The sequence below is a fragment of the Spodoptera frugiperda genome, chromosome 24 (genome assembly GCF_023101765.2).
Source record: "Spodoptera frugiperda isolate SF20-4 chromosome 24, AGI-APGP_CSIRO_Sfru_2.0, whole genome shotgun sequence".
NCBI lineage: Eukaryota > Metazoa > Arthropoda > Insecta > Lepidoptera > Noctuidae > Spodoptera > Spodoptera frugiperda.
The window spans coordinates 3988819-4011822 of record NC_064235.1 but is presented as its reverse complement, the minus strand read 5'-3'; the positions used below and the strand labels follow the sequence as shown (position 1 = coordinate 4011822).

Below are 23004 nucleotides of genomic sequence, written 5' to 3'. Positions count from 1 at the left end.
ACTACTTACATTTAATATCACAAAAAGAGATTTAATACATACATATATGTAATAATGGTAATACATAAAGACAGTCTTCAACAATCAGAAAGTCTTATTGAACTTAAATATTGACTAGACAAGAAATATATAAGATTATAACACATATCATAGGTTAGGTAATCTAAATAACAATATCAGTCTTGACAAACGCAAAGACTAGAAATAACTTTAATCACATTTTAGAGATAATTCAGTCTACTAAACTACATAGACACTTAGCATAAGAACTATACATGATTTGGATTTTTCAGGCTTACTCTACATGACTAGAGAAAAATGGCACAAAGGGGGATGCTAATAAGCATTCTTTTTTTAAGAGGACAAGCCCGCCACAACCTCCTATATCCCTGCAATTCCTATAAGCCAGGATCTACAGCAGATACAACCATGAAAACACCGTGACACTGAAGTTCGGAGCGTACCAGGGACATGAATGACTGTATTGAATCCAGCAACGATATAAATAGGATGTTATTAGAGGCTAATACGCATCGGTAGGCAGAACCGTATTAAGGCAAACTAGGTAAGTCCCTGGGGCGCCAGGTTATAGGTGCCGCGAGACGCGCGTGCCCAACTGCCCATAAAGTGACAGCGGTGTAAAAAAAATAGGGGCGCCTGTGAGGTACTTGCCTAGGGCGCCCTCTAGGTATAATTCACTTATGTCATAGTATAATCATAAACGGCTATGGGAAAGAACATTTTTACTAAACCTATTTTATATTCGATTGTCATTTTGCGCACACAAGATTATATTAGTTAATATTGTCCGATTTAGTCGCAGATTAGATCAAACATACGCGAAATAAGGGAATACTATTCGTCTTATTGTCTTTGTCTTGTCTACAGATGACAGAAGTCGCACGTAGATGATCGACGATCAACGGATGACGTCATAAATCCTACATAGAACTATGAAGTTTACATGCAAATAAATATGGATAGAAAATTCCAACGAACAATAGTTGGGCAGAATCACCAGGCACGATCACCTCGCCTGGTCGGAGAATCCTCCTTTTCTTGGGAAACTTTAGCCCAAAATATTCTTTGCACTTATTCTGGTAAATTAACCCGAGTAAAATGACTTTGAACATGCCTAAAGAGACTAGAGAAATATCTATCAGGATACAGACACACGCCACATTTAAGACCATCCGGGTCAAATTTGAACGGAAGAATCCGATTCGGAACATCTGTATACAGGAATATATTATGCTCCTTATTGAGATGAACAAGTAGGTTACCAAGACAAGTGATTTCGAAAAAGCATTGCATGCAAGTTAAATCTGTGACGTCCAGAAGCATCCAGCAATCTGGGATTGTTTGTAACGGTTTATGCTCAGTCAAAATGTGGATTTTTAGGTCCTTGATTAGCGAAAATTCTGAATTACAGTACGGACAGAAGCTATGGGTCTTTCCTAAGATAATTGGAGTTGCATTCGAGTTTCTTAGAAGTGTTGTAACATTGTATTTTCTCTGGTCTATTTGTATTTGCCCAATATCTTCCGCGCCCTCTATCATGATTATTTCTGATTTGACTTCACTAACTTGGTATATGGTACTTTCTCTTTGGTCGACTCTTTCGTTCGTACCTAAAAGAAAATATTTCATAAATGTTATTAATTTATTCAATATCAACAGTTAAAATTGAAAGAAAAATCTACTATTTAGATATTTTAATGACATTTAACTACAGAAAATAATACTGAAGTCGTTATTGAAATTCTGTACACTTTTTCATAATAGCATGCTTACAGTCAGTTGCAGAAAACTGTCTTTAAATTCGACATTAGTTAATCCGTCATTATCGCTAATATTCCATTAAATTTAAAGACGTTGCACAAAACTGTTGCGGGTCCCTTTAATGGGACTTTAACTAAAGACGACATTAAAAAGTGTTGCAAGTTAAAACACATATTTTGAATGAACTGATTACGTAGTATTTGTATACTCTCTGGAACTGATTGAATGTAAATTGTCATTAAGGATGGAAGGAAGCGAATCCCGCTTCGAAAGAAACCGATTTTTTAAAATGACGATTTATCGATTGTGTTGGATTTATTTCATGTAGTTAAAGGACACTATAAAAATCAATACAATACCATTTGTTACTACTTAGTTACTTGTAAATTAAGACTCAGTTATGAGTTTTTTCAGAGCTAATTACATTATTTACGTAATACCTATATCTATATTTTGTATTTGATTAAATATCTCTATATTTGACAGATTAAGCATATGTGTTAATTTAATTAGCTACTATTAAATGTATTTTGTAGTGTCTTAATAGTGGAATACATATAAATATCACTTATTCTAATTCACTGACCGATTCAATTATGTGTTCCGATTTAAAATAGGTACAACCTTTTTGGTTCGCGGGAAGAAATTCAGATCGCCAGCCCTCAAACATTGAAATTTCTGTCATCTCTGTATTTAGAAAAATCCAATTTTTTACGATAAAAATATTATCAATTGGAACTTTCATTGGTATCAACAGCGTAAGAGAGAAGATTTAACGTAGCTTCCAGGTGAAGTTATTGTTGTGATTAATTGAGAATGGACTCGTCTCGAGTTAATTTTGTAGAAAGAATTTTCAGCAAGTCATTAACCATGGTATCTGGTGCAATACAGGCTGGTTCAGGCAGTATGCATCGCCCTTGTACAACTGCAAAGAATTAACCAAAGAATGGTATAAAACCCACAGAGGAAGTACGAATTGCCCCCATGTAATGACGGTATGCCTTTTAGTAAAATAGATATCTAATAAAATTTAATTTAAAACAAGATGTCGTTTTATTTATTCTTAAAAATATACAAGAATACATCTATTAATACACCTATTCCCCTAGCATGATATGGAAATACCGAATGTTATTTCAAGATGCGAGAAGATTAAATGAAATTCATAACATTTCAGGAATTACAATTTATTTTTACAGAACTATTATAAACCAACAATCCCTCTCATCGACCAATATTCGAATTAATTATTTTCCGCCATTTTTAAGGTTCCGTAGCCAAGGGCAAAAACGGAACCCTTATAGATTCGTCATGTTTGTCTGTCTGTCTGTCCGTCCGTAATCACAGCCATTTATCTTCCGAAACTTTGGGCCTACATAGTTGAAACTCTGTAGGTTGATGTATTTCGAAACCGCTATTCGAATTTTGAATAAAATGTTAAATTTAAAAATTAAAGGGTTTTTACTAACATGAACTATTCAAAAAAATTTTTTTTCAGGAACATACCCGTTGGGTGTCTATGGATATGTCTTTAAAAAAGACAAAGGTTCCCAAAACCATTTTTCGTCAAAATCAACCGTTTGAAAGTTAGACGCTTCCAAAGAGGAAAAATGAGTGCCCCCCCCCCTCTAACTTTTAAAATAAGAGAGTGAAAAAACAAAAAAATATATATATGGTGTAGATTTCAATAGAAACTAACAACGAAAATTGGTTTGAACGAGATATCAAAAACCGTAAATATAACTTTGTCATTCATACAAACACTATGTAAAACCAAGTTATTTTGTAACTTTTATAATATGTCATCTACTTGCTGTTACGGAACCCTTCATGGGCGAGTCCGACTCGCACTTGGCCGGTTTTTAAATATATCATTTGACGTTCCATTTCAGCTAACATTTATTTTAAACAGTTTATGTAGTCTATGAAATGACGAAAAAGGTTTAATATGAAATGACGAAAAAGGTTTAATATATTTATTCCTAATTATAATAATATTATAATTACATCCTACATTATATCTGTCTGGTGTTGCTAGTGGTTGTTAACACTAAGGAAGGCCTATGTTTGGCAGGAAGCTGATCTTCGGCAGATCCAGTAGCGAAGAATCTCAAACATATCAATAACTATGTGAGGCCATCAATGGCTCTATTTCTTCGAGTTTGTTTGTAAATTGAGTATCTCGCAAATGTGTAAAGCTTTAGAAATCCTGTATCTCACACGAAACTCTTCTCCGTCATGTTTTTCAAATAAATTTATCCTATCTGGAATTACACGACGTCGTCGTGGAAGGAGCGGATAAAGATGAAAGGGACAAAATAATACTGTAATAAAGTAAAAAAATATTACTAGCACTATTTACAAAAGAATTCAGAGTTTAATAACAAGTTTAATGGATGTTTGACTAGGCATTAAAAATTATAACCCCAAACTGTCAATTTAATGCTCCTTTAGCGCTAATGACGTTTTGTGCAACGTAAAAAATAGGCTAAAGTCCCGATTTGACGTTTCTTTAATTAAAGTTAATCCGGCATTAAAATGAGATAGAAATACTTCTTTGTGCAACACTTTAAAGCTTCATTAATATTTAAAGTCACTTTAAAAATTTAATGATCGTTCCTGCAACTGACTGTTAGTTGATTTATTACAAAGTATTAAATGATAAATTAATTCTGACAAATAAACCTGACCCTTTATACTGTGATCTCAACCGGTAGGTAGGCGGACCAAATGTGGAGATTACGGCAAATCCTCTCCCTCTCTCTCTATCTTGTAGAAAGCCATAGTTGACAGTACAGCTAAGTGTTGGAGAGCCATGCTTCGGCACGAACGAACCGGCTCGACCGGAATGATACCACGGCCGAGTAGAAAACCGACGTGAAACAACGATTATGAAGTGTACGAAACAATGTGTCAGTGAGGTTACCGGAGGTTCAATTACCTCCCATCCGTCACTCCACCATCAATCCTCGATTCCCCAACAACCCTTAAATACCTAACCGCCAATAGCTGCCGAAAACCGGCATAGTATTTGCAATGCCTCAGGTGTTTCGAGTGTCCGATTGCTTAGCATCAGGTGATCCGTCTGCTCGTTTACCGGCTTATACAAAAAGGGTATAGAAGCGGATTGTCAAGGGCTGTTGACGATGACGAGGTACTGGTTAATCATAAATCAAAACGGGATGCAGACATGCAAATTAAATCCTGCATGCTCCTAATAGAAAAAGTTTTCTGAGGAATTCATTTTGAAGGCTTCTGTCGACAAGAAAGCTATTGAAGACTGAAGTCGGTTAAAACGTTTATCTTCTACAATACAGGGAAAGATAAAAACAAACATTTCAATACAAAACTTTCTATATTAACAACAAATAAATTCATAAACTAAAGGACAAATTCTTCAACTAATATCAACGTTAACATAAATATAATAATGTATATTACTCTATTTGAAATTGTATTGCACGAAAATAGAACTTAACCCTTTTACTGGTGCATTTTTTATGTCAAAGAAATAAAATGAGAAATATATAAAATGACGTATGAGAGAAAAAGTTTAAAAGTCTGTAGCATGACTATTGCCTGCACCAGTAAAAGGGTTAAACCAGTTCCCCATGTCTGTTCCTCATGTGGCCTTTCCAGCTACATTTTTGGACAAATGCTTGTCCACAATGTTCACATTTAAACCGCCTATCATCGTTATGAATCCTCATATGTTCCGTTAGGGTCTTCTTTCTACCATAGGACTTGAAGCAGATTGCACATTTGAATTCTCTAACACCAGTATGCTTAACCATGTGGAGTTTCAACTCATTTGAGCCAAAAAATTTCATTTCGCATTGGGTACATTTGTAAGGCCTTTCCATTAAGTGATCTCTTTTAGTGTGGATGGTCAAAGAACTCTTATTATCAAACGTTTTATCACAAGCATGGCATTTAACCTCTTTTAACTGCACGCCGTGAACTTTTGCTAGGTGAACGTCTCTCTGCCTATAAGTCGTAAATTTTTGAAAGCAGTACCCGCATTTGCTTAGCAAATTCGCGTGTATATGAACAGATTTCTCATGGCTCTTTTTCTTTCGCATTGTATCAAATACTTTTGAGCAAAGATCGCATTTAAACGTTCCTATCTTGTGACCCTCTGTGTGGCAAGCTAAAACGTGTTTGTTCACAAACCCAGCATCGCAGTATTTGCAAATAAAATTCCTACAATGCACATTCATATGCTGTTGCAAATTCTTGAATCTATTGAAGACGTTTTCGCAATACAGGCACCTGAGTACATCGTCATCGAATTTGAACGGCAGCACATGGCTTTTGATGTCTGTGAAAATCTTTTTATCATGTTCTTTGATTAAATGTTCCACAAATGGTTCTAGTTTTTCGAATTTACCTCCACAAATTTTGCATTTGAGATCAGTAATGTCTAGTTTCACGAGGAACGAGAACATCATTTTGCCTTCCATGAATCGGAGTTTAGTTTTATTATTGTGGCCTTCGAGCGTATGTTTTTTTAGGTCTGCCGGGTCGGGGTACTGGTCTCCGCAGAAGCAGCAGGCGTACCCAATGCCCCCTCTGCATCGAATGGGGGTCGCGTTGGAACATTGCAAGATAAGCCTTATATTGCTCCTATGTTTAAATAGCTCATTGGGTATTGTATCCTCGAGCTGTTCGCTTTGGGCTTTGGTAATTTGTTCCTTGTCACAATCCTTTTCAATCTTGGCGTTCACGTTACGTGGAACCCCTACAAAGAAAAGGAATGGATTATTTATTGTTTTCTCGTTCTTCTTCATTTCTATTATTAGCTCCGTTTTGACAAGCAAATTGCGGTTCACACAGAGAGGTGACTGGGGTGTAATTAGTCAAATTCATCGTTTTCATTTGTCATTAAAACATCGCTCTGGTTCGAACATGGTCCACCATAACCAAATATTAAATTATATTATTAATTAGTTAATTAATTAAGAGAATATTGACAGAATATAGGTATGTTTTTGTACACGAATAAGTATTTGAAGGACTGCATCAAATTGGATTGGTAAGCAATCGCCGCCGCCCATGGACACCAGAGGCGTTACAAATGCGTTTTCGCCCTTTTGGGAGTTAGGAATTTAAGGGTTGTTGAGGAATCGGGTATCAGGAAGATTGTGAAGGTGGTAATTGGGCCTCCGGTAACCTCACTCAAACAACGATTTGCTCCTATTGTAACAATGTATAAATACTGTCTGATGTAGTTTAGAAAAATTATTTAGTCATCAATATGGGTTAATCAAAATGTTTATGAAAGTAGCTGGTCAAATAAAAGAGGTTTTATAAGAACACACAATTTATTTAAAAATTCAGATATTTCATTTAAACATGATTGGTAAAACTATTTCAAATAGATATATGTCTTGCCACTCCAGCCCCGTCGTCTAGGAAAGACGAAAGGGAGCGTCAGACTCTCTTCAGTTAGTAAATACATGAAAATAAAAGCCGCACCAGTTATCACGACCTTCCTATTCGGCATGTTCGTAGCAACTGAGTGGAAACAGCTTTTGAAATATTTTCGCGTTCACAATTCGCTTTGAGTTCGTGTGCCGTCCACACTGTTGATGCTAAATTACACGTAATCTTACATTACACGTTACACTCGTCTGGACCCGGCTTTACTGACTGAAACCCACCCCGGTATCCTGTCTCACACGTGGGTACGAGAGTGTGGAAAACGAAATTCTTCTCCGACGCTACGATTTCGCCTAGTGGTAAGCGATGATTTGGCCGACGATGGAGCACGCCTACCTATGAGCAACCAACCGAGACCCCTGAAGACACGACTCCGGCAACGGATGGAAATTCTTAGCGGTTTGCACAAAGCAACTCGAAGCGAACCACTTCGTGCGAATGGGTGGAATATCTACCACATAAGGGTGGTGCCTTGCCGTTCATTTGGTAGTACGATGGTGAAACGAAAATAGAACTTAAACCAGTTCCCCATGTCGGTTTCTCATGTGGCCTTTCCAGCTGCATTTCTGGACAAATGCTTGTCCACAATGTTCACATTTGAAACGCCTATCATCGTTATGAATCTTCATATGTTCCGCTAGAGTCTTCTTTCTCCCATAAGACTTGCAGCAGATTGCACATTGGAATTCTTTAACACCGGTATGCTTTACCATATGGTGACTCAACTCTCTTGAGCTAAAAAACTTCATATCACACTGCATACATTTGTGAGGTCTTTCCATCAAGTGATCTCTTCTCGTATGGATAGCCAAAGCATTCACAGTGTCATAACTTTTATCACAAGCTTGGCATTTTATTTTGGACTGCACACCATGAACTTTGATCAAATGTTTTTTCCTCACATCATAATTGGAAAATTTCTGATTACAGAAGCCGCATTTGTACACCAGATGAGCGTGTTTATGGACATTTTTCTCATGGCTATATTTCTTTTGAAGGGTATCAAAGACTTTGGAGCATAGATTGCACTTAAACGTCCCTTTCTCATGACCTTTTCTGTGGACATTTAACATGCTTTTGTTAACAAACCCAGCATCACAACAATCGCAAATAAAATTCCTACAGTGCACATTCATGTGCTGGAGCAAATTCTTAAAATTATTAAAGACATTCTCGCAATACAGGCACCTGAGTACATCGTCATCGAATTTGAACGGCAGCACATGGCTTTTGATGTCTGTAAAAATCTTTTTATCATGTTCTTTGATTAAATGATCCACAAATGGTTCTAGTTTATCGAATTTACCTTCACAAATATTGCATTTGAGATTGGTAATGTCTAGTTTCACGACAAAAGTGGCCATCATTTTGCCTTCCGCGAATTTGAGTTTAGTTTTAACATCGTGGCCTTCGAGTGTGTGTTTTTTTAGGTCTGCCGGGTCGGGGTATTGGTCTCCACAGAAGCAGCAGGCGTACCCAATGCCCCCTCTGCATCGAATGGGGGTCGCGTTGGAACATTGCAAGATAAGTCTTATATTGTTCCTATGTTTAATTAGCTCATTGGGCTTTGAATCCTCGAGCTGTTCGCTTTTATTTCTGGTATTTCGTTTCGGTTTTTGGTCACAATCCTTTTCAATCTTGGCGTTCACGTTACGTGGAACCCCTACAAAGAAAAGGAATGGATTATTTATAGTTTCCTTTTTATTTTGCTCTTCTTTATTTCTATTATCAGTTCTGTCTCGACAGCCAATTTTGTGGTCAAAGCTTTGCATTTTCTTCTCGTCCATTATTGAGCGTTAGTTAATTAAGAGCATATTGTCGGAATGTAAATATGTACTTGTACGCGTATAATTATTATTTAAAGAACTGCATGAAGCAATAATTCAGAACAGGTTTAAATACAACTTTATTAATAAGGTAATTGTGTAGATTATTTCAATGTCAAACAATCATGAATAAGCAGAGGCGTATTAGGGCAAAGGCAAGTGCCTAGGGCGCCAGGTTACAGAGGGGCACCGCCACGCCGCGAGAAATTAGGGCCGCCTTTAAGGTGCTTGCTTAGGGTGCTCTCTATATGTTTATGTAACATAATTTGTTTATATAATATGGGTTTATCAGTAAGTTAATTATAGTAGCTGGTCAAATGAAAGAGGTTTAAATAAGCACACAGCTTTAATTAACATAATCACAAGACTCTTGAAAGCATTGATTAATAGGAACAATATTTAAAATACGTACACCGTTAAAAGTAGTACGTACGTTGTACAGTTTTTGGTTAAAAGTTTCTTGTTTTAACTTACACATTATAAAATAAGAAATAAATCATCATTAATGCGGCATTTAAGAATTATTGACGGTTTTTAGATAATGTGTTTAATAGGGATGATGACGCGGTATGACCATTAAAAATCTATTTAGTCCGTAAGATAGGTAATGAAAAAATATTAGACACGTATTTTTTATTTTCTCGTATACGACAATACCAAGATAAAACGAATCAAAGTTTGGGAGTAGGAGCAAATACGTCATTTCTACGTATATAATGTACCTAAAAGTGACGAGTGAAAGTATTTGTTACCGTGAGAAAATAAAAATACTTTGGTAATATTTTGAAATAATTAAAAGACGAACATTAAATTAAAATTAGTTAGTCATCTACCCTATTACTTTGGTATAAAATAAAATAATAAGGAATGTAATGGAAGAAAATGCACATGAGGATAGTGAGGCTATAGACATCAATGAAAAAATAAATCTATTGGTTAGGTCAACTTCTGAATGATCAAGATTTGAACGTATTTTCTCTTACTGTATATTTTAAACACTAATTCCATGCTTAGACTTCAAATGCCCTTTCCAGCTAACCTTTTGAACGAACGCCTGATCACAAATCTCACATTTAAACCGCCTATCATTGTCATGTATCCTCATATGTTCCCTTAACCCTTTCTTCAACGTATACGCTTTTGAGCAGACGTTGCAAGAGAAACTTTTAACCCCAGAATGCCTCACCATATGTTGAGTTAAAGTGTCTTTGGCGAAAAATGCCATATCACATTCCGTACATTTGAAACTCCGCTCAAGGAGATGGTCTCTTCGGATATGGATTTGCAACCGCCAATCTGACGAAAAGACTTTATCACAGGCTTTGCATTCTTTCGGCTCATTAACTTTAATACCATGTACTTTTTTAATATGCAGACATTTCTGGCTGTACCACATAAACTTCTCCCCACAATAATTACACTTGTTCATCGACACGAAATGCGCGGTCTTCTCGTGATATTTCTTCTTTAAAGGAGTTTCGAATTCTTCTGGACAATGGCCACATTTGAAGATACCCACTTTATGACTATCGCTGTGTGAATTAAACATTTTCTCGTTAACGAATCCAGAACCGCAAATATCGCAAACGAAATTGTCGTAGTGCGTATACATATGTTCCTGTAAAACTTTGAATTTGTTGAATTGGAGCTCGCAAAATGTGCATTTGAAAGAAGAATCTTCGAATATGAAAGGTATAATGTAGCTTTTAATGTCAGTGAACATTGGTTTTTCGTGGTCATCTTTTAAATGGTGCATTAAATCTTCTACTGAGTCCATTTCTGTGTTGCATAGGTTGCATTGGAGACCGGTAACATCCAGTTTGACCAAAAAGCCCCTGAGTCCAAAACCCTTTGTGTAATCCAGTATTTCTTTGTCACCGTGGCTACTGATAGTGTGGGTCTTTAGTTCTTGTGCTTCTATGAATTGTTCGTCACAGAAACAGCAGACGAACCCGATGTCGTACTTGCGAATGGGCGTCGCATTGCTACTCAAAAGTATTTCATGTACGTTAAATCGTTGTTTGAACAGTTCTACTTGGTATATCTTTAGGTTCGTCTTCTCAGAGACTGTCTCGTCTCCTTCTTCGGTTTCTTCCTTATCTGTTTCCTCAGTGTCCTGCTGTTTCTTCGCTTTGGAAAGCAATTTGATGGCTAATTCGGTTTCGATCCTCCTTTTACCTAAAAATAAAATATTGCGTTGTATTTTTCTTGAGTTACAAGAGAAATCTTCCAGTTTATATCAATTTGTATTTCAATGATCTTTTGTTTTTCACATCAAGTTTAAAAGCGTCCAATTTGTTGCATTTCCACTTTAAGGGAAATTAAAAAGACATTATTTTACACTGTAAGACAATGGTAGTCTTTAAAAAAGTCATTGATATAGGTGGTTCGTCTAGTTTCGAGTTATAAACGGGGCCCATAATCATAAACAGTATTTCCGACGACGTACGTCGCGTGTTAATGTCGTCAACACGTTTGAGTTTTGCGACAAAACCTATCAAAACGATTAATGTCTACTTTCAAGTTAAAGGACTAAAATTAAAGGTAAAATAAAAAATACCAGGTACGATTGAAATAAATATACTTAATAAATTAAACCTAATATACATAGATCACAAGTACATACATGTATCACTGTTAAAATGCTATTAAATACAATACTGAAAGCATTACTTTTTACACAAGTAACATTTACATTTAAATAAAGGGCCTGATGGCTATTTTCACCAATAATCCCTGAACCATCTCCTTAGGGATAATGCGGCTGTGATGATGCGTGTAATTAAAAGATGACATCCTCAATGATCCTTTGAGCAAAGTTATAGGATATTTCATAACGTTTCCAATAACGTTTTACGTACGTTGTTTTTTTTTGATGACGGGGTAAATTATCAATGCCTTCTCCCACCTTGGGTAAGACGAGAGGGAGTGCAGACCCTTACTGACTAAAATCACCCCGTTCCTAACGGAGCCAGAGCCCCGGTAGACCCGCTAGGTAGTTAACAGCTCCGGATCAGGCATCAGCCCTACTGGGCCTTATCTGTGGTGGTTTGAGGCGCGCGCGAGACATTGGAACGAGAATCTAGCTTCTAAACTGATAATCCTATTTTGACCACCTATTCGTCTTCGTATTTGCGGACTGTTTCTTCAAATCTGCGACTGGTATATCAGTTCGGTTATCCTGAACCCTCTTTTTCGTAAAAAAAAAACACAACGTCTATTACAACCGTCTACATTTCCATGGCATTACTTCTCAATATTAGCTACCATCATATTCTTAGAAATCCCATGGTTCCTCTTCATATGTTTCCGCTTACTATTCTGCGTGGCATACGCTTTACCGCAAACCTCGCATTTGAATTTCCTCTCATTAGTATGCGTCGCCATATAATGGCCTAACATATGTCTTTTGATAAAGAAGCCCATACTACAAACAGAGCATTCATAAGGTCTTTCTTTGAGATGCACACTCCTCATATGAAGCATCAAATTAGATTTTAGGTTAAACTTCTTCTCACACTGATCGCATTTGATTCCTTCTACGTTATGAACCTGCATCATATGCCTAGTTTTTTGGTAATAGTTTTTGAACCGAGCTTTACAAATTTGGCAGACACTGTCTCCAGCTATGCCTTTATGTTCAGTGTTCACATGAGCTTTCTTTTTGGATTCAGCTGCAAATACTTGGTCACAATGTCGGCATGGGAAACTGGCTTTTTTCTTTAAATGCGTAGTCTCGTGTCGGTTCAAACGGAACGAGTTGACGAAGCCAGCGCCACAGGTGGTGCAGATAAAGTTTCTGTAGTGAACATTCATGTGTTGCATCAGCAGTTTCATGTTGTGGAAGACTTCATCGCAGAGACAACAGTTGATTTGCTGTTCATTCGTCAATTTGAACGGTTGGAAGTAGTCTGTGATGCCTAAGTAGTACTTTTTCTCGTGTATTGTGACTAGATGTTCGGTTAGAGTTTGTAGCGAGTCCATTTGTTGGTTGCATAGCGTGCATTTGAGGTCGACAATGTCTAGGAAGGCGACAAAACTGGCTTTGCAGGAGCCTGCTTTGTAGGATACCTTTTCTTTGTCATGTTCAGCGTGTGTGTGAGCTCTGAGTATCTCGCAAGTGGGGTAAGTTTTGAAGCAGTACGCGCAGACGAAACCTGCATCGTTCCTATCTTTGAAAGGCGTTGCATTCGAGTACATGAGTAAGGTAGTGAGGTTATGCCACTGTTTCTTCATTTCCGGCACGTGTTTTTCGCGGTACAGTAAACGACTTAATGCCTCATCGTCTGCCTCTTCCTTAACAGCACGTTTTCGTAGATTTTTTGTTGCTCCGGTAACGCCTATAAAAGAAAAATAATTCTTTTACACGCGTTTTGATTAAATCTAGTTCAAACAGCTGTAAGATAGAGGCACAGCGTACGAGGGTAGGCAATAAGATTATATTGGATTCAAGAGAAGAGATTCCGTTTACAATATAATTTGAGATAATCAATTTCATCATATTAATTAACCAATTGGGTCGGTTGGCAGCGACATGCATTCACTTACTATAGAAAATGATCCTAATGACTTTTCCCGCATTGGGCGAGGTGAGAGGGAGTGTCAGACTCGTACTGACTAACAACTGCGTTCCTACTTCTGCTTGGAAGCTAGACAACTCGTTAATTAATTCGTCTGCAGCTCCAAACGATACAGGTGCTTTGATTATTTTATATTTGTCTAGCTAAATACGTAACTACGCTATGTTACGTAAAAAGATCTGTTATAATAGAGGCTTCGAGAAAAGGATGGCGTACGGCCGTGCCATTTTTTAGCTTGACTTGGCAGGGGCACTAGATTATCCCGTTCATTCAGAATACCATCGATTAATTTAGTTAGTTCAAAATAAATACTTAATTTGGTAAGGTATCTGATATAAGAGTTATTTCTACAGGTTCAGAACCTCACAGGTACTCAAAAAGAGACCTTATTTATACGTAGGTATAGTGTAAAATAAAACGACAGAAATATCATTAGGTATACATAATATAATATTTATTAACAACTAAAAATATAATGCATTTGTCTTTATATGCCTTTCATTAGTTCACATGATACATGGTTTCGCTTTAGGACCCGTTTCACAATATCTGTTTAACCGCCGTACTCAGAGACATTTAATGATTACTTAACCAAGTCCTTAGCAATAGGGTAGATGACTAATTTTCATTTTAATGTCCTTCTTTATGTATTTTAAATTTATTATTTTAAAATGTTAGACAATTATTTCTTATTTTCCTACGGAAACAAATACTTTCGAAGACATATTAATTTGAAATATTGTGCGACGTCACTTTTAGGTACGTTTTATACGTAGAAATTACGTATTTGCTCCCACTTTGAAAGTTTCGATTCGTTTTATCTAAGTATTGTTATCTTATATGACAAAATAAAAAAATACGTGTCCAATATTTTATAGATTTTTAAATGTTCATACCCCGTCATCATCCCTATTGTTTTCGGAACAAAATAGTTACTAAGGAATAGTTTAAGTAATCATTAAATGTCTTTGAGTGAGGCAGTCTCTAGTATTCTAATTGACGAATATTTTGACGTATTTCCCATACTAAATGAGTCAGTTACGCTAAGAGCAACTCTATTAGATATCGTGAAACAGGTCTTTAGGATATAAATGTTCGGACCACATACAGGGTTATTGAAAAATTTAAGTAGCTTTCAGGGTGTGAAAGTATGCTGTAGAGTCGACAATTTATTACAGGATAAGCTTAAAAGCATTTATTTATCTTGGTTTCCAACCAGTACTCAAAGCTTTATAAGTTCAAAAATCATTTAATTCACTTATTTAATTCTAAAATTTCGCTCTAAAAGTTTCGAGTTTATACATGAGATTGGGGATTTAGTAAAGATTTCGAAACAGAATATTTATTCAATCCAATAAAAACATTAAGTATCACAAGCCTTGTATGAGTTTTCTTTACGTTTAAAGCAATCAAAACGAGAGTGCGTTCGGCGCTCTGATTGGCCGGCTGGAATAAACCAACCAATCAGTACTCTTAGTACGAGTTTGCTTTACTTTGAACGAAAACTAAACGAGAGCGCGTTCGGCGCTCTGATTGCCTGGCCTGATCGAATAAACAAACCAATCAGAGCGAACGCGCGCTCGTCTTGATCACTTTAAACGTAAAGCAAACTCATACTAATGTAACTGACCTAGGAATTGAGGCCAGAAGCTCTTGCTTTACAGTAACACAGAAGAGCACTCAATCAAAGTCTAACAAAAAGTCTACAATCACCCAAAACTTTCACACCCAGAAGACGTATTTAAAATCTTCAATAACCCAGTACACATGTATAGTTATTATAACCATTCTCAAACACAATTCCACCAAGAGAATTGTTCTATAAAATATGCACTCACAATTTGTTTATATACAATACGATGTTAGAACAGTAACGTCGGTAATGTCTTTATTTCTAGAAAGTCCTTTGCCTTATGACCGCCACAGTCACTTATAAACGAGATTAAAATGTACCCAGGAGAACAATGTTGCAGTTTTTTATGGTATAAGCCGGTAAACGAGCAGACGGATCACCTGATGGTAAGCAGTTGGCGCCGGCAATGGACACCCGAAACGCCAGAGGCGTTACGAGTGCGTTGCCGGCCTTTTCGAGATTATGATTTTAAGTTTAATTTAATTATAGTTTTCAGATACAAAATGTCCATTGCCTCACATAGGCCTCCCCTAATGATTCCCCCTTCCAGATCGGTCGGTAGAAGCGACCTGCATTCAGCGTCTGTCTGCGATATATGTCAGGTCATCTGTCTACCATAGGGGTATACGATCAATGCTGCATTTGCACAAAGTTGCATTATTTTGTTTTAATGAGTATGAATTCTCGACGTGCATCACCTATTGCGTAATAAGGTCTCTAGCCCAATAGAGAATTTGCTAGTATTAAACTATTGAACATTCAGGTGATTGGACAAAGAGGATCAAAAGCTACATCAACGCCATCTAGTGGGCGCAAAAACGATAGTCATCATTGTGAATTTTGTGACTATAGATACTAAATTATATGAAGTAAACTGCTTTCCTCACATTTTCTTTAAAGAAATTATATATAACCTTCATATAAATTCGGAATTTGGGGCTAAAGACAAGTCTGAGTGACGTAGCGGTCATAGGGCCAACGTTAGCTAAACACTATTCAAACTCTCTTTCTTCTTTCGCCTTCTCCGCTTGAGCCTTAATCTTACTCTCAGCGGCTATCTGCTTCAGCGTCAGCTCCCTATTGTCTATCAGATGCTTAACATCATCAAACTCCTTAAATATATCCAAGTCATCCTGATGCAGTCTCACATGACTCTTCAAACTACACTTCTGCATGAAGGTCTTATGACAAATCTCACATTGAAACCGTTTGTCGTCTTCGTGTATTTTCAGATGTTCTTTTAGAGTACGGGTCCTCGAAAACGTTTTGCCACACACGTCACATGAGCAGACCACACCTCCCGAATGCCTAGACAGGTGATCCGAAAGGCCTCTCTTAGAAAAGAACTTGGCATTACACTTGTCGCATAGGTAACTCCTCTGCTGCAAATGGTGATGCTTTATATGCCTGTTCAATTCAAATTTCTTCTTATAAGTCTTATTGCATGCGTTACAGGGGTATATTATAGGCGTTTGATTGTGAACTTTGACCAAATGTTCACTTCTGTCGTAGTAACTGACGAAAACTTCTGGACAATGCGGACATTTGTTCCGGAGCCAGCCGCCCGTGTGAACACCCTTCTCGTGGTTTCGTTTCTTCGTCATCGACGTATAGGACTTATCGCAGAAATCGCAGGGAAATATGCCCTGTGCGTGAGTCTTTCCGTGTTTCCTTAACGCTGCTATCGTAATGTAGCCAGCCCCGCATTTCTTACAGCAGTAATTCCTATAATGGCTACTCATGTGATGGTAGAGGTTTTTAAACGATATGTGGACCACAGAACAAATAACACAGGTAAAATTATGTCCATCTTCTAATCGGAACGGGAGTATAATATCCTTAATGTGTTTGTAAATAGTCTTATTATGTACAGCTACCAGATGATCCTTCAGATCGTTGAGGTCTCTCATTTCTAGATTGCAGACTGTGCAGTGGAGGTTTGTAATATCGACCTTGATGGGGTTGTAACTGAGTTTATAGTCGATAATGGTGTTGATTTTGTCTTTCTCGGATTGTTGGGCGGTGTGTTCGCGGAGTGATTGGATGTCGGGGAATGCTTTGGCGCAGTAAAGGCAGGAGAAGCCGCGAATGGTTTTGTCGCGGAAGGGGCTAGCGTTGGAGTATTGTAGAATGGCGGTTAGGTTGACTCTGTGTTCTACGCGCTCTGGGGTAGCACTTTCGTCGGAATTCTTTTTCCTTTTCCTGCGTTTGGGCCCGTCCTCGTCCATTCCTACAACAAACGAGCACATCTAATTATCTTCGGCCATTCTATGTCTTCTTACAATAGGTAAATCTTCTGGACGGTACGGGCGTGCATTGCTCACGAGATTGGGTCACTTGACGAAAAGTATTCGTCTCGTTTTCTGTTATGTCAGTGGTTTTTAGAAGTGTTCTGTTTTAAGTTATTTTATATTGGTTTATTTTCGGAGTAGTTTTATTTTGGTGACTACGTAGATCGAGAGAAAAGAAGGGTTTATGTGATAGTTTATACATGATTTATCTGCACAAATAATATTTTTAAGAAAGACAGTAATAGACGTAATGACGGAGTACGAGTGGATTAATTGCCTATCTCTTTAACGTTTGCATTATAATGACGAATTATGATGTCACACAACATGTTTAAAGAATACGTATTTTACATAAATTCTACTGAAGCACATTTAAATGAGCACTAAATACAAAATAAAAATACCTAAATGACAGAGGAAGAGTCAGAGAATCGAATTAGCTAAAGTAAAATTATTATTCGTTATAGGCTAAAATAATCGAACGAAAAATCGAAACAAGACGATATTTATCGTAATTATTAAAAGAAAAATTGTGTATTTTAAACGGGCATGGTACAAATGGGCGGCTTTTTGAGCTCCAGTAAGTATAACCTTAAGAATAGAATAATCTTAACTAAAAATATTGAAAAAAGCTCTACTAGTTTCGAGTCACAGAGGGACTCATCATCATGAGCAGCGTGCGCGGACGCGGCAACGTACGTAACGTCGTTTTTAAACGTGGACGTGAGGAAACCGTTGTTTTTAGTTAATTTAGTATGTCTCACGATAATTATTATAAAAATATAAAAGAATCCTAAATATATCAGTAGAAATCACAATGATGATGTAGTACATTTCGACGGTTAAAAGGAAATAGGGTATAAGCGACATTTTGGTCAAAAATTAGTTTATTATGCTATCCTACGTAAAATTTTCCGCTCTTTCGAATGCGCTTACTCTCATGGCTCTACGATGTCATTTTTGGCATTTATACCCTATTTCCTTTTAATCGTCGAAGTATATATTTAAGTCATAAATTTTAGTTAGTTAACGAGTTTGCTTTACGTTTAAAGTAATCAAATCGTGACCGCGTTCGGCGTTCTGATTGGCCGCCTCGAATAGACCAACCAATCAGAGCGCCGAACACGCTCTCGTGTCAATTACTTTAAACTTAAAGCAAACTCAAACTAAGGGTACTGGTGGCAATCATAATTTAGTCCATGAAGGCAATTTAAAGTGCACAGATACTAGAGAATTAACATGAATAGTTCAAATTTTGTAGTCTAGTTGACTGAACTAGCAAATATCTTTAATAAAGTGTTTCAACCTTATTCCAAAAACAATAACGTCGAAAATCTATTAAAGATGTTTGTCAGTTGTTATGCTGGACGACTAAGGGCCTAAGTGCGAGTTTGTTTCGCGTTAACCCGACCGACAGTTATATGACGTTCGGCGCTCTGAACCCCCTACCCCTACCATAGGCAATAATATTTGTCGATAGTCACTGGCGACGACGTTTATTTTTTGTGTGGATAATTTTAGCTCCACACGTGACCGGCAGAGGCGTTGTAAAATTTGACACACAAATTTAATGTTAACTAACTGCCAAATTTACGTCGTCGCTCGTCGTCGGAGTATGGACAAATACTATTGGTTCAAACTGATGGTAGAAGTACTGATTGGCTGCTCCAAATTAACAAACCAATTAGAGAGCAAGTAAAAAGGAACTAAGACTAGGCCCTCTATACAAAATAAGACAAAATTCACATTAAATCCTCAAGTAATCTGCATAGGGTTTAGAAAATATATTTCGCGAAAGTTTTATCATTAGAACTTAAAACCGGATATTTACTATGTTCATTAGTTTTTGTGAGTTTCCGATATTTCGGCAGTGTTGCAAGCGCCATGATCATGAATGAACTGAGTGCAACAGTGCCGAAATATCGGACACTCACAAAAACTATTAAACATGGTAAATATCCGGTTTTAAGTTTTAAGGATATTACTAGTGATCATGTCAGTTTAAAAACTTATATCGCGTAAGGTTTAGTTTAGAAGTGGTAGGTAGTCAAAATGTCTTACAACTAACACACATGCGAACATATACAGTATTGCATAGTTGAGAAGGTCGACAATTGCATAAAACTCGCTGACATCGATATCCAAGTAGATTATTCGTTTAAAAAACAATATTTTGCTATCGTTGATGTATGTTACTTACCTTATTTGTACCATTTCACTTCTAAAAATTGCATCGCTTAATACTTCCTAATTAGGTACCCCTTTCTTTCTTCCACTTTCGAGTGATTCCACAAATATTGTACGCCTAACGTTGAAATTTGCAGACAGGGTTGGACAGTATTTAAGATACTTGTAATTAAAATATAATAACGTATTTGGCCCTGCCCTGCGGCAGCCCTGCAGGCAGACTATGAGTTTGCTTTACGTTTAAAATTTTGATTGAAAATAAAACAAACTCGCATTAAGGGTACTGAAGTCAACTAAATTATGATAACAACCGAATATGTATCTACTTGTGATGTACAATGCAACATTGAATAAATAAATTTTGAATTTGATGTCGATCATTGTTTGAGAAAAACTGCTAATTTTTTAAACAGTTCGAACTAATTGAAAAAAAAATTGCTGGATCACACGCACGCACTTTTGAAACCAATACCTCTCACACGGAGAGTAAATGAGCAATAATCACCACGCTTGCACAAGACGGGTTGGCGATTTGAAGCTAATATATTTGTAATTATAAGTCCAGGTTTTCGTCACGGTGTTTTCCTTCACTAAAGAAGCAACAAGTGAGAATCGAACCCACAAAACAATAAGCTGAAATATAAAAACCCTACTAGCAACCTTGGATACGATTTATAACACTTCTCAACTTTGCAATACCGCTACATAATATACTAAAAAAGTAAATAGACAATAATGTCGTTTAAATAGCTGTTTATTATAAAAAAAGAACAATGTATCTTTAACACCGATAATATTAAGGAATATACAATGATAATTTAAATTCACTTATTACTTTTATATCATCAAAAAATCATTCGTCAGTCCATTTAGTGGAGCTAGTGACTAAGTGACTATACCCTAATCAGTATTTTTTTATGGAATAGGATTCAAACGAGCAGTCGTGTCACCTGATGGTAAGCGATCAGCGCCGCCCATGGACACCCGCAACACCAGAGGAGGCACAGGTGCGTTGCCGGCCTTTTAAAAAGGAATACGCTCTTTTCTTGAAGGTTTGAAAGTCGTATCGGTTCGGAAATACCGCCGACGACAGCTCATTCCACAGTTTTGCTGTGCGAGGCAGAAAGTTGTGCGAGAAGTGCACAGTTGTAGTATCAGTAAGTACTTATGATTTTTAAAGTATAATAATAATAACTCTTCTGTTACTGACTGACAGACGACGCACAACCGAACTTATACCCTGTTCGCACTACGCTAGTATTTAAGTTAAGTAGCTCTCTCTCGCTTTGATTTTCAGACAGAAAACAGAGAGAGAGAGCTTCATGTATAAACAGCTATTTAAACACATATTAAAATAGTGAAACATTTGGTCGAATGTGCAAACAACATTATAAAGATTTCAAATACAATATGTATATCTCAAAAGCAAAATAGCATTAATTTCATATTGAACGTGTCCTAAAACGACACTACCGCCATCTGCTCAGACGAACTATTTTATATTTCCACTAGCGACCCGCCCCAGCTTTACATGGGTGCAATGGTGATATATTATGCATGTATTATACATATAAATCTTCCTCTTGAATCATTCTATCTATTAAAAAAAACCGTTGCGTAGTTTTAAAGATTTAAGCATACAAAGGGACAGAGAAGGCGACTTTGTTTTATACTATGTAGTCATAATAAATATTATGTACTTTCTTTCTTCCCTTCTCTGTTGTTCTTCAAATATAACTCTCAATTCACTGATAACAATATTCTAAAAGATTTCATAATCCTTCTTAGCGTCATCAAATGTAATAGTAGTTAGTTTAATTCTTCGTCAATCTGAATTTAAGTCTTCCATTTGAAATTCTTTAATTTTATTTATTTAAAGCTTTATGCACATAAATACATGGGCGGACATAATGCCGTTGGCGTTTTCTGCCTGCCTGACCCTTATTGGGTGATTTAGATTTAGATTTCAGCCATGATCGTCCCACTGCAGGGCAAAGGCCTCCCTCCTTCCACTTCTCTCTATTTAAAGCTTTTTGCGGCCAATACTTGTCATAGATTTTTTTATGGAATAGGAGGGCAAACGAGCTGGCGGGTCACCTGATGGTAAGCGATCAGGCCGCCCATGGACACCCGTAACACCAGAGGAGTCACAGCGTTGCCGGTCCTTTTAAAAAGGAGTATGCTCTTTTCTTGAAGGTTTGAAGGTCGTATCGATGTTTTTCTTTGTATTTTGATGTCGAGTTTGTCCCGCCATCTCCTTACTTTGTGGGTGGTGCAGAGAAAATAAGCAGCGGGTGCAAGGAGCATGCCAAGTAGTAATCAATTTTAATCTTGAGCTTCTGTTATTCAACCTTAGCATAATATAATTTATTTCATGTTTATTTATACTGTAGGTAATAATTATTACTTTTGTTTGTATGTATTTTGGTGCATCGTGGCCGGTAACGAATAAATTATTTTTCTTCTCGTATCGTATCGTCACGCCTTTTATCCCAGAAGGGGTAGGCAGAGATGCACATTAAGGCTTATTATTTTTATTTCTTTCTTTCAATATTATTAAAGCCTTAAAATTGCAGAACTAAGTTAAACCCATTATTTTAAATGCACGGTTGATGTCGTAGATAGAGCAGGTGGCTGCATATACACTCTTTGTGTGATCCATAAAGTGTTGTTCCAGGTCTGGGTATCATGTATATACCAACTTGTATGTTTGTAAACGCACCCACGATACAGGAGGAAATCCCAGTATTTCGTTTCTTTTTTTAATATAAACCATTAACACTGAACACATCTTCAAACCTTAAAAAACCGAACCTGTATGAATGAGAAACACGAAAAAAATACACACAAGTAACAACATAAATATAAACATCAAAATATCCCTAAAGGCGTGTGCACACTCGACCAAAGTCACGAATGAAACTTATAAATAAAAACTTACGTTTGGTCGACGGTTCGCCATCATCCGATTTGGACTTCTTAGATCGGGTCGATGTAGCTGGCGCCTTAGACCGCTTCTTGGGTTTGGGCTCATCGTCCTCCGTTTTTATTGGTACTTCGAATTCTAGAAGGAATATTATTGAAGATAAGTTAAATAAGAAACAGGTAAAATATTTTTTACGTTTAATGGGTCCAAGTTTGACCGCTATTTCGCCTGGTGGTAAGTGATGATGCGGCATACGATGGAGCATGTCTGTCCATAAGCAACATATTCACTCGGGCTTCAAAGACAGCCAGGTTATACCCATCAGGAAACAGACTCG

At 37.0% G+C, this 23004-nt stretch overlaps 1 protein-coding gene across 8 annotated transcripts in view; it reads right to left on the bottom strand.

The window, feature by feature from the left end:
• Positions 1-23004, bottom strand: part of LOC118278826 (zinc finger protein 723) — a 33613-nt gene that overhangs the window by 7705 nt on the left and 2904 nt on the right. For 3 of the 8 annotated variants that reach the window (XM_050703560.1, XM_050703558.1, XM_050703556.1), the window contains exon 4: positions 22683-22805. In XM_050703560.1, coding sequence (XP_050559517.1) covers positions 22683-22805 — 123 coding nt within the window. Of the gene's footprint in view, positions 1-5118; positions 6524-8412; positions 8888-10010; positions 11229-11614; positions 13391-14440; positions 17494-22682; positions 22806-23004 lie in introns of those variants that run through there. The other 5 variants (XM_050703559.1, XM_050703561.1, XM_050703557.1 and 2 more) reach the window with 5 other exon arrangements.